Source organism: Lontra canadensis, unplaced genomic scaffold (assembly GCF_010015895.1).
Source record: "Lontra canadensis isolate GAN:19392208 unplaced genomic scaffold, GSC_riverotter_1.0 scaffold88, whole genome shotgun sequence".
NCBI classification, from domain to species: Eukaryota; Metazoa; Chordata; class Mammalia; order Carnivora; family Mustelidae; genus Lontra; species Lontra canadensis.
In genome coordinates, this window is record NW_022631082.1 from 762,593 (window position 1) to 775,093 (window position 12,501).

Here is a 12,501-nt window from a genome sequence, read left to right on the forward strand (position 1 = left end):
CCCAAATGACTATGAATTCAGAATAGAAAACTTAGAATAGTTCCATCTTCATCTTCTCAATTTACACTCTTTTTTAACAAAAATTACTAGACTTTAAAAATGCACTAAACGCAATGTGGCATCCTGGACTGGCCCCTTGAAACTGTGACTTTAATGCGGAAAAGCAAGTGAATGGTCACTGAGCGTTACCTTTGTAACGTCTTCGCGACTTCTGCAAATATAGTCAGAAGTGCTTATAAAAGTGCAAAAAATGTGTGCGCGTGGCAAGCAATGCCAGGTTTTGAAATAAAAGTATTTTCCAACATGAAAGACGCGGGGGATGGGAGACTTTGCAGGGTTAACCTGCAGGTGGGCAGAGCTGTCCAGTGCCTCTGGGACACCCAACACCCAGGCTCCTGCCTTCTCAATGCGAACGGGGCTCCTTAACCCGGTGAACACCCAAAGTCCCCCCGCAAATTTCCCAAACCGCTCCCGCCGCAGGACGTCACTGTTGAAGCCACGCGTTCTGGCGGTCATTTATCCAAGGAAGACGAAGACGGACTGAGTACAGAGGTTTCGGCCTACGTGAGGTCTAGGGTTAAACATTTAAGATTAAAATAAAAATCTACGAGCTCTATGTGCCACTTTTAACTTTTCTGAATAACCCATCTGGCTGGCGAAGACAGCTTGCCCGGCAGGTGGCTTTCTTCTGCGGTTTTCCCTCACTGGGCAGTTAAGTGCACAGGAGACCGGGCAGAACCGTCCAGCCAGCAGCGCTCACGCGGCGGCCCCAGCACCACCGGACCAGAAGCGCACTCACGCGCAAGCTTACACACGCGGTCCCGGCTGCGGAGAGCTCGCTTCGAGCACTGAGCAGCCCCACGGCCCAGTGGTCACCGCGCTGCAGAGTCCGGGTAAGAGGCCCCGTCACACCAGGTAGCGAAGGGCAGACCGCAGATGCGCCTCCGTACCTGGGCCTGGCATCCGAGGATACTTCAAGGTTGAGTTGAACCTTTTGCATTTCATTATCACCAACGGTGGGGACACTGGCCAGGGGGGTCCCGCTGTAGCCTGACCGGACCAAGGACGAAGTCACATGGACACACAAAGTCACCACTGTATCAAATTTATTATTCCAATGGCACGAATACAGCTGGAGGTGCTCACGGTGACACCGCACCAAGTTTCCTGCCTTCTAGCTTCTGTCCAAAGAGAAAGGTCTACCCGCTTGTTCCTTCCCCCTTTCTTTGGGAAAATCCACTACAGGCCATTTACCCAAATACACCTCTTAAAATTTTTTTTTGTGTTGGGTTTTTTTTTTTTTTGGACATTTAGATTTCTGAAATGGAAAAAAGTGTTGAATGTCCCATCCCGCCTCCCCCACCCACACCGGCCAAGTAAGTCCCTGCTGTCAGGGCGTCTCTGCGACCTCTGAAATCTTGGAATAAATATCTAGAGGAACGGCATCAGGCGTCCACACGGAGTGATGGCACTGAGTGGGCCCCAGAACCTGTCAGGTGGAGCGTCCCCGTCTGGACAGTCTCGAGGTGTCATGGAGAATGTGAGGGCTTGTTGCTGTGGTCGGTCGTCAGCCGGTGCAGGGGCTGTGCAGAGTCCCACCCGGGGTGGTGGGCTGCAGGGACGGCTGCCTACAATTTGTCCAGGAAGTTGTCCAAGGCCGGGATGCCTTCCTTCAGGCCTTTGCGCTTGCGTGTTTCGGCCACCACCTGGCTGGGGCGGCTGGTGTTGTCGAAGGGATCCCCGGGCAGGATCTGCCAGTGGTCAAAAACGCACTGGGGGAAGGCCTGGCCGCCAGTGTTGGACCTCAGGTCAGCAGTGAAACCTGTGGAGAGGCACAGGGCTCATGAACCAGCTCAGGAGACGTGTCCCAACCACCACCACGGCCAAGTCTGGAGGAGGTGGGGACAACGCAGGCACACAGATCGCGGAGGTCTTAGTCAACCCAGATCCAGTCAAACATGAAACCTAACTCTGGGGCGCCTGGGTGGCTCAGCGGGTTAAGCCTCTGCCTTCGGCTCAAGTCTTGATCTTAGGGTCCTGGGATGGAGCCCCACATTGGGATCTCTGCTCGGCAGGGAGCCTGCTTCGCCGCCTGCCTCTCTGCCTACGTGTGATCTCTATCAAATAAATAAAATCTTAAAAGACAAACAAAACAAAACAAAACACTAACTCTGTAGCTCACCCAAGCTTTGCTCATCTATAAGGCCATGCTGGCCATTCTTGGGAGTCCCTCTGCTCACCCACAGCATAAACTTGGGCTACAAACCAACTGCTCTGCTGGCCTTGACCTTAATGTTCCACCAAGTTACACGTCCAAAGGTTTTCTTCCCCCGCAGAGTCATCATTTCAGGGATCTGCATGCCGAGCGGACCAACCCATCCACAACCATGCTGCCCCACGCTGCCCCCACCGCCCGGCGGGGTGGGGCCAGGCCAGCACTTTGCAGATTCCACCCATAGCTCTCATCAGACCGGCTCCAGGCCTTGATAGAGCCAAAGCCCAGATGTATCCTGGACCAGGTTTAACTGCCTGTCAGACTACTGCTCTGTCCCGGGGCCCACCACTCACAAGCAGCCGGTGTCTTGAGGGGTGCCCCAAGCCCCCACTTACCGAAGGACTCATTGACGGGCAGGTAGGCCTTCACAACAAACATGGGGGTGCCGGCCACCTGGGACTCCTCAAAGACGTGACCCCGCTTCCTGTTCAGGACACCGTAGATGCCACCAACTACTTGTTCCGGACACTGTGAGACAAAAACGACTATTATATGCAGCTATTAGGCAAAACAGGACCTATAAAAGTTGAGAGAACCCAAACTCCCTACCTGAATCTCCACCAGGTAGATGGGCTCCATAAGCCGGGGCTGGGCGGTCAGCACGCTGGCGTAGAGGCAGCGGCGGGCAGTGGGGATGATCTGGCCACCCCCGCGGTGGATGGCGTCCGCGTGCAGGGTCACGTCGTGGACATCGAAGCGCACACCACGCATGTTCTCCTCGCACAAAGCCCCCTGCAGAAGGAGCCAAGACCACCATCAAGGTCCTGTGACTACTGTAGCCCCTCCTTCCAGGGCGGATGCCAGTGCTACACCAATGCCTCCAGGTCTCCACCCAGATGGACCTGCCGTGTCCTGCCCACCTCCACCGCCCTAGGACCCCCTTCGCAAAAAGTAAGTCTACTGCCTCGCTCGGCCAAGGACAGGTGACCCCAAGATACCCCCAAAAGACTGCGAGCCTCCCTGGCTCTTCTGAGAACCCACAGCCAACTGTCCCATCCTCTGCTGGACACCCACGCAGCTCCTCACCTCTTTGGTGGCCCACTGGAAGCCAGCTACCACGCTGTCCTTGATCTCGTTCAGATACTGCACACCCTTGGTGATGTCGGTGAGGACGTTGGGGCCGGTGCCATCGGGCCCAAAGCACCAGATCTTACGGGCTTCAGCCACGTCCCACTCATACTTCTCGGCCAGATAGCGGGCCCGCTGCTTGAGTTCCTGGCGGGCGGACACTTCGCCCTTGTCAATGTCCTCAGCCAGGCCATCAGGGAAGGGCCGTGCCTTCATGTACAGCCGGTTGTGCTTGTTGGGGGACTTGGACAGGCAAAGCACATTCGACTCCTCGCTGACGGTCTCGCGGTAGGAGACTACGGGGTCAGATTTCTGCAAAAGAGTGTGCAAGTCAGGCCTGGCAGGGACCTCCCAGGAAAACACACGGTCCTGACCAGAATGCACAGGCGTAGCATCACATACAAATGACAAACTCAATTCCTTGCAAAAGCAGGTAAGAGCAGGGCAGCCAACAGACCTAAGGGTGGCTAGAGAAACCTAAACAATACGTTAACTTTAGAAACTTGCGTTCCAAGTTTTTATCACCTGAAAACAACATATCCTTCATGATGCAACCTCAAAGATTCTGAAAACCAATGTGAACTATTCCTAAATACTATGTTTTATCTGAAGAAACACATCAAGAAAAGACAAAAGACCCTGGGACCATGCCATCTCTACTTGCCCGGCTCTGTACTGGGGACAGCAGGCCTCCCCCCACCTGAGCCCAGACCCAGGCCTCACCTTGATGGGAATGCACGCATGGTCCTCCTCCAGGTCCTTCAGACAGATCTCCAGGTGCAGCTCCCCAGCCCCTGCGATGATGTGCTCCCCGGACTCCTCAATGATGCACTGCAACGGGCCCAAGTGTTAGCCCCCGGGCCCTGACCCCAGGACACTGAGGGATCCCGGGAAATTTTAGGGAACGGGTGGAAAGCAGGCTCCAGGCTTCCCTACTGTTGGTAGAATGCAGACTTCCTAAAAACAGGGATTTCTGGTAACTCAGGGGTCACAAAAAACAGCAAGAGCTCTCACAGGTATGTGTTGTGCTGATTCTCAGCATTACATCCCAGAGCAACCCGCTCTACAGACAGCCTCCAACAATCTAACGTATGAAAGAAAACTTGATGATTCCCGGGCAGGAAACCCCCCTTGTCGCACAGCTGCTCTGCCAAGAAACGTGCTCACCACACCCGGCTTTCCGAGTATCTGACTCCCCGTAACTGCCGGAGAAGCTGCCCGTAGGCCCCCTGGTAAGCGCTCCTACAGGCAGCTGTCCCCCGGGCCCGCAGCCACCCACCTGCACCATGGGGTCAGACTTGGCCAGCCGCTTCAGACCCTCCACGAGCTTGGGAAGGTCGGCCGGGTTCTTGGCCTCCACAGCCACGCGGACGACAGGGCTCACGCTGAACTTCATCACCCGCATGTTGTGCGCGTGCTCGAACGTGGTGATGGTGCCAGTCTTCACCAGGAACTGGTCCACGCCCACCAGACCCACAATGTTCCCACAAGGCACATCTTCAATGGGCTCCACGTAACGGCCCATCATCAGGATTGTCCTGAGGGGACAAGGCAAGCACCCATACATACACCAGAGATCCCCAAATGGCCAAACATGGCCTCCCTCGCTTCTGGAGCCTGTGGCCATCCTGACCGCCTGAAACAGCAGTGTGAACCCACCCCCTGAGCCTCAGGCCCTGGCTTCACCTTGCAGTCCGGGTTCCCACGCCAAGGAGTCCCCGTTCTTGCACACTCAAGCAGAAAGCTACCTACAGATTCCCGCCTCCCCTATGGCGCTCCACACCCAATTCAAGGCTGACAGGAGTGTCACGGGAACCTGAGAGCAGATGAAAGTCAAGGCCCCAAGGAGCCAGAGGTCGGTCTTTCCCCCACCCCACCTGGACTCAGGACTGGCACCAGCAGACAGGGCCCCTGGAGTCTCTGCCAGCTCTCTCTAGGGACACGACCAAGCTGCTGCTGCCAGCACCTCGAGCTTAGGGACAAGTGTCTAAACCCAAACCAGGGCTCCAACTCCTGCTTCTGGGCATGCGTCATCCAGACAAGCCCCTCCCTCACCTGAGTTCCTCCCTGCTCTCTGGGCCACACTACATGCTGCCACCCTCCCTGTGGGGGGAGCTTGGGACTGGTGTGGGACACAGACCAGCCTGGCACACCCAGGAGCCCGAGCACCTCACCTCTGGATAGGTTTCAGGTACAGGTCCTCCTTCTTCCCAGGGGTGTAGTTGGGCCCCATGATCCTGACCTTCAAGCCAGTGGACACCAGCCCCGAGAACACACGACCGAAGGCGTAGAAACGACCTTTGTCGGAAGTCGGCACCATTTTGGAAATGTACATCATGAGGGGACCTTTGGGATCACAGCTTTTAATGCCTGAAAAGAAACAAATCCCCAAAGGGAACTGTGGGACTCCCTTGCAGCTCACTCTTTCAGAACCACAACCCCAGGACTTGGCATGAGCATCGCCTTCCGGCCACCGCCGCAGGCTGCTCTCAGGACCCAGAGCTCCGCAGCCAGGGCACAGATGAACCTGACATACCCATGGCTGCCTCGTCGTCCGGGGGCCCCTCGTACAAGAGCTCACAGCGGTATTTCTGGGCCGTCACGGGGGAAGGCAGATGGATGGTGATCATCTGCAGCAAAGCGTCCCCGGCGGGGAGCCAGCGGCGCATCACAGCCTGCAGCAGGGAACGCAGAACTCAGGCAAGGCCCATGGCCTTCAGAATCCCAACCTGCTCCTGCTGGACAGGCCAGCACCGCAGGTCTGCTGACCGCCCGGCTGGCCATGGGGCTGGGTCCAGTGAAGCCTCGACAGCCAGCCACTGACGCACCGAGGGCAGGGCCGGCAGCGCCCTCCGAAGGGCCCGCCCACACTCACCTTCAGAAGCGGTTTGCCTTCTTTGTCTTTGTCTTCACTGTCCAGCTTGATGTCCAGCTTTTCGATCAGCTTTGCCGTCTCCTCTTTCTTGAAATTCATGATCGCGTCAAACACCTGATGAGTTACACAAACAGCACAGTGGGTTTGGGAACAAAATGGGAAACCTGTGGCTGCCTCCGTCCCGGCAATCCTAACAAAGCCACAGGCAAAGCAAGAACAATGCTCCAAAAATCCCTAACAGCACAGCTCTAAGGGCCTCGCCAGACAACCCTGGGAGAAGCAGGACGAGCTCTCACGACACGAGTCTGTTCTAACACCTAAACCACAAAGGCACTCGATTTACGAACGCTGAACACTTGCTAACAAAGCTCCCACTTTCAGTCTCCCCTCCACCGACCAATCTCAGTGGCTAGCTCGTCAGAGTAGAGCCCTGGGGTCTGAACCTACCTCACCCTCCCCCAGCACCCACTTTTCAACCCAGCTCTGCCCAGCCACAGGAGGTAGGGGACAGATCCGGGAGCCAGCAGGACCAAGGACAGAGAGCCCAGGGGAGGCATATCCACAACGAACTCGTTGGCTCACCTTGAAAATAGGGTCTAAGATGAGCTGGCAGAACGTCCTTGGTAGCTTCTTCCCATCGGGGCTGGTGGCTGACTTGCTGAATTTGCCATTGGCTGGATCGAAATACCTGGCAGGAAAGTATCCACCAAGTCAACTACGGCAGGACGTGGGGAGACCCAGGTGGGCAAGAGGCGCCTATGGTGGTGGTCCCCGGCCGCATCGCCACCACTGCCCCCGGATCCCTGCTGAGGCACGGGAGTACCATGGAGCGCCCCACCCCTCCACCCCTACAGTGCTCACCGGTCACCCCACAGCTTCTTCATCATGTCCTCCACTTTCTTGGCCCGCTCAGCAGGCCCCAGCTGGCCCTCGCCCTTGGCAGCAAATTTGGCCACATACATCTCTGCAAACTGCTTCAAGGTGAAGGCCCAGCCGTGGAGCCCAGACCCAAAGCCGACAGTCCCAAGTACAGGGTCGATCTGCAAGGGCGAGAAAATGCTAAGAGCGGAAACAGCTGCACAAAAAGCACAACACCCCTGGGTACTGTGGGCCTCAGACATACGCTCTCTTCAACAGCCATCAGGTCAAAGTGAAGAAATTTTAGTCATCATTTTTAAGGCCCAACTCTGCCCCATGCCCTCTAGCAGCAGGGTGTGTGAGCGCCCACCAGCCCGCAGCCCCTCAAAAGCGCACGTGAGACCCGCTTAAAAAGGGCCCAAGCTCCGCGGTAAACCTGCCTGCACAACCCCCCGGAGTCCCCGGGAGAGCCTCGACTCACGCCCTCCCGCCAGGAGAGGTCCCAGCCCTTCCAGTGCGGCCAACAACTGAGGCCCCTCCCAAGGGAGATGGAACAAAGCACTGGAACCAGGGGCAAACAGCAAGCCAGCCGAGACCCTCCACCACGAAAGACAAATGACCTACCATGATGTTGCCCATGGGTCCGCTCTCGCCCTCCCCGTAGGTGGAGATGATGACGTTGACGTTCTCCACGATGCGCTGGAAGGTCTGGTAGAGCTCCTCGGGCTCCAGCTGCAGCTCCAGAAGCGCCCGGTCCATCTTGTTCATCATCAGCACAGGCTTGATGCGCTCGGCAATGGCCTGCCGCAGCACCGTCTCCGTCTGCACGCACACACCTGGGCACAGGCGTCTCCATCAGTTGGGGGGGGGGGCGCCAGGATCCCAAACCACACGTGCAGGGACCTATGCTTACCGGACACACAGTCCACCACCACCAAGGCACCGTCGGTGACACGGAGGGCGGCAGTCACCTCCGAGGAGAAGTCCACATGCCCGGGGGAATCGATGAGGTTGATGAGAAAGCCGGAGCCGTCCTTGCTCTGCTTGATAAAGTTCAAGTCGTTCTCCGAGAGCTCATAGAAGAGGGAGATAGCCCTGAGGAGATTGGGGCAGGTTGGGTGGATGGAAGCCGCATCTCCACTGTCCTCCCCGAACGCGGGAGCACACCCAGACCTGCCCTAGGAGTCCGCACGCCCTCTTCTTAGCTCTCAGTGAGGTGCTGCTTCCTCTCCTTGCTAATCTCTCTGCCCTACAGACGGATCCCGACCTCCCAAGCAGAGAAGCAGCTCCGCCCTCAGCCAGGAGGCCCACCTCCCTACCATGAGAACCAGCGGCAAACGCCCACCCGTCCTGGTTCCTCTCAGGCCCAACACACCTGACCCCAAATACTGACCAGGTGACAAAACGAGACCTGAAAACCGTGGACCACCTGCCACTCTTCCCCCGCCCCCCGCTGAAGCCAGCCTCGGAACCACCCAGAGAACCTCCCCAACTGCAAACTAAGAGCAACAGCCACGCAGTCCCTGCTCCAGATGCTCCCTCTGCCGACACCTAAGACCAAAGAGGGTCACTGAGGAGGAACACACTCGGCAGGACGACGCGAAGTGGCTCAATGCCAGTGGCACTAGCCCAGACTTCTCCTCACGCTGCCAAACGCCCCGCAGTCCGAAAACGGGGAGGCCACCGGGCTATGCCCCTTCCTCTCCGAAGCGCCCCAGGACCCAACACTGAGCCTCCCTGGGCCTCGATGGCGGCACTTTCCCTCGCTGGACTGATCCGCCTCCTCCCTCCCAGCCACCACGGCGCTCAGGTCATCTCCCGGCTCCCCCCAACCAGGCAGGACTGCCTGCTGCGGACTCCCCACGGCTCGGACCGCCCCGCCCCAGACAGCTGCGGGCTCACGTGGATTTGATGGTGATGCAGCGCTCCTGCTCGTCCTTCCGCGTGTCCGTGAAGCGGGTCTCCCCGGCGCGGGCGGAGGCGATGATGCCGGCCTTGCACACCAGCGAGTCCGTCAGCGTGGACTTGCCGTGGTCCACGTGGGCGATGACGGACATGTTGCGGATGTTGGCTTTCTTGTCCATGATGGCCCGGATCTGGTCTACGGTGAAGTTCACCTGGGCGGGGGAGGGGAGCTCAGGCCAGCTGGGCCAGGTGACTGGGACACCCCCGGTGGGGGCTGCCGAGACCGGAGCAGGAGCGCGGCCCTTGGACACCACGCCCGCGTCTGCTCGCCCCAGCTGCTGGCTGACACCCCCGTCAAGATGTCACTCGCCGACTCCCGGAGGCCGCGGCCGAGCCAACCGCACGGACACCAGGTCCCCAGCAGGGAAAGTGCACGCCGAGGGCTGCGGCAACCCAGTGGCCAGCGCCGGACGGAGGACGCCCGGAAAACCCCATCTCAGCGACCGCTCCCCACCCCCCCCCAGCAAAGGCCCTCCGTGCAATCCAAGTTCGCCCCTCCAGTTGGGGGCCAGACGGCGCCGCGGGCGGGCGGGGAGCTGGAGCGGTCCCCGCGGTCGCCCGCCCCGGCCTGCGGCCCCGCTGTCAGCCGCGCGTAGGGGACGCGCAGGGAGAGCGGCAAGCGGCCGCGACGGCCCAGCGCCGGCGCGGGAAGCCCGTCTCCGCCCCGCGCCCACCCCCGTCCTGCCACCTCCCTGTCCCCGGCGGCCCCGGCAGAAAGCCGAGCCCTGCTCGCGACCCGCGAGTTACATAAGGCGGCTCGCCGTCGCCCCGCTCCCCGCACAGCGCCCGCCGTGACGACGTCTGCCACATCAGCACAACCTCCCCCCGCCCCGCCACGGCCCCAGCTCCGGCCCCAGCTCCGGCCCGGGGTCCCGCGAGGCGCCGGCGCCCTCGGAAGCGGGGAAGGGGCTCGGCGAACGGCACGACGCGCAGACATGGCGGCGGCCGCTTCCTCCCCACCCCCCCGGGCCCGCCGGCGCCGCCATGTCTCCTCCATGTCCGGGCGACCCCAGCGCTCCAGACCCGCGAGCGCCGGTCCCGCGGGGACCCCGCCACCCTCCCAGGCCTCCAGCCGGACGCCGCTGCTCACCATGGTGGCGGATGGCGGTGGATTCTCCCAGGCAGATCCGAGCGAGGCGAGTCGCGCCGAGGATGGCAGCGACGACGGCGGAAGAGAACGTTGACGTCAACACCTGACCTTTTATAGGCAGAAGCCGGTTGGGCGGGTCATCTGACCGCGCTGCGGGGGCAGGGCGACAAGGAACGCCCCGCGCAGGCGCAAGGAAGGGCTCCTCCGGTTAACCCTTCCCGCGACGGTGGGGCCGTGGGATTTCCCGGGGGCGGTGGTCGAACCAGAGCTGGGGGCAGGCCTTCGGAATGCAGTACTGAGGAGCCGTGAGCGAAAAGCGCCGCTTTAGCTGAGAATATTAATCGTAGCGGCTATCGCAGCTTGCGCAATGCCAAGCACTTCTGCTAAAAGCACTTTACAGTGTGAAGGGGTCTGTGGATTGCACGCCAGCCAATTTTCTGGTTTTGCTATTATGTAAGATGAAACCACCGAGGAAGGTGGAGCGAGAATCCTCGAGACCTCTCTGTACTATTTTTGTAACTGTCTGCTATAGAATTATTTCAGAATAAAAACCTTTTTTAAAAGCAGGTATTAATCATTTATCCCAGAAAGACAGATGGGCCATCCACTGCACCAGGAATCCTGTAAGCGTCGTCGCTGTGACAACCCACAGAACACCTGACCATGTCTCCCACTTCACCTGTGCTTACACCAGGTCCTTGGATTTCTCGTGCCTCAGTTTCTTCATCTGTAAAATGGGGTCATCGGTGCTACCTTACTGCGGGCGGGTGAGATGACAGACATTCAAAGAGATGAGCTCTGCGCCTGACACAGTGCTCAGTACACACCAGCTATTTTAATTAGCTATCTCTGCTCTTAGTACAACATTTATTTCAGAGACATGGTTTGCCATGTCTCAGGCACCGGGCTTAGCGCTTTCCAGGTGCAACCTCATTTTCTATTTCATTTCCTCCCTAACCAAAGGTTCACAAGTCTATTTTGCATTTGTGTCCTAATCTGACCCTAACAAACTATTGTATCTCAGATCTTTGGCTCGAGGGAGCAAATTGACATTCCATTCAGCATCTTTATTCTTTATAATGAGCCAAGTTCAATGCTTGGTACATAGTGACTTGTAGAAAGTCTTTCTTGTATCATCCATGAATGATATTCTTATTAGCCCACAAACAAAAAAAATCACCCCTAAGATAAATCTTCCCTTACACTCACGCTGTCAAAAAGAGAGGACCTGCATTGCTTCCCTCCCTCCTTCCCCACCTCCGGGAGAAGGGAAGATGTGCATCCTCAGAAAACAACGCACGTTGGAATCTGAACTCAAAGCCTGTGCACCCCTCCTTGCACATTTGGTGTTGTAAAGCACTGTCCAGCCCTGACAGCCTTTACACTGGGGGTTAATTCGGAGGCTCTAAGCACCAGCATCTGTGTTCATGACACATTTGATGTTAATCTTTACAAGGCAAATGTATGTGCCATTTGAAGCACACGGGGGGGGGGGGTTGTGGGGTTTTTTAAGATTTTATTTATTTATTTGACAGAAAGAGAGAGAGAGCACAAGCAGGGGGAGCAGCAGAGGGAGAGGGAGAGGGAGAAGCAGTCTCCCCCCTGGCCACAGGAATCAATCCCCAGACCCCTGGACCATGACCTGAGCTGAAGGCAGACACTTAACTGACTGAGCCACACAGGTGCCCTCGAAGGACACATTTTCAGTGTACACTTTCCCATTCTTAATAAATTTTAATCTTTACATGGATTGATGACCTACTGCGTGCTGGGCTCCGTATCAGCCACTTCACAGCACTTCCTTGCAAATTGGGACATTTCATTGTCGAAAAGCAAAGGTTTTCATTAAAAGGGGGGTCAATTTGCTCTCAAGTGAATGAAATGCTTATGACGAAAATTCAGTTTAGTGTAACTTAAACGAGCAGGGTGGACTTTAAGAAGAATAATGAGATTAAAGTCCTTCCGTCCACAGCGACCCTTCACGGAGAGGTTTTCTGTCCCACAACTGCAGAGAGGGGACCGGGCATTGGCGGCCTACCTGTCCCCATCGCTATTCCCAGACCCACATTCAGCAGAAGCCTGGGGAAGGAATTGGGCTTCAGCAGACAAGGAAAGCAGCCACCGCCAAGTTCAGGGTCTGCAGTAATAAATACAAGCCGAGGTAAAGGGTGGGGAAGAACTAGGAGAAAAAAAGTCACCTCTGCAGGGAGGCTCAGCTGCGCATGCGCGAGCCCAAAGGTTGGAAAGTCCAGGAGGCGACGGCAGCGGCCCCTGCTGAGCAGGGGCCGCCATTGCACGCTCCTCGGATCTGCCTTTTGATGCGCTTTGAGTGCTTACGGGATGTCGGCCATCGCCTGTTCAATCAATTAA

At 57.6% G+C, this 12,501-nt stretch overlaps 1 protein-coding gene and 1 non-coding gene across 2 annotated transcripts; both read right to left on the minus strand.

The window, feature by feature from the left end:
- Nucleotides 1-1,292: 1,292 nt before the first annotated feature.
- Nucleotides 1,293-10,257, minus strand: EEF2 (eukaryotic translation elongation factor 2). Its single transcript, XM_032883567.1, has 15 exons — nucleotides 10,132-10,257; nucleotides 8,979-9,193; nucleotides 7,990-8,171; nucleotides 7,701-7,912; nucleotides 7,080-7,258; nucleotides 6,801-6,906; nucleotides 6,219-6,332; nucleotides 5,880-6,018; nucleotides 5,518-5,713; nucleotides 4,623-4,881; nucleotides 4,067-4,174; nucleotides 3,302-3,655; nucleotides 2,825-3,007; nucleotides 2,611-2,743; nucleotides 1,293-1,822 (listed from the first exon to the last, which is right to left on the minus strand). Exons 1-15 carry the CDS (start codon nucleotides 10,132-10,134, stop codon nucleotides 1,629-1,631), a joined length of 2,577 nt encoding a protein of 858 aa, XP_032739458.1. The 5' UTR covers nucleotides 10,135-10,257; the 3' UTR covers nucleotides 1,293-1,628.
- Nucleotides 7,330-7,394, minus strand: LOC116854214. The gene has a single exon (XR_004380108.1). It is a non-coding gene; the product is annotated as a small nucleolar RNA SNORD37 (small nucleolar RNA).
- Nucleotides 10,258-12,501: the final 2,244 nt, after the last annotated feature.

Bases quoted from the DNA above. Each gene is read 5' to 3' on its own strand.
- EEF2 (XM_032883567.1), bottom strand. The intron at 6,333-6,800 runs GTGAGCCAACGA...GTAACTCATCAG, and splicing joins TCTTAGACCCTATTTTCAAG to GTGTTTGACGCGATCATGAA. The intron at 1,823-2,610 runs GTAAGTGGGGGC...GCCTCTCCACAG, and splicing joins GCCCGTCAATGAGTCCTTCG to GTTTCACTGCTGACCTGAGG.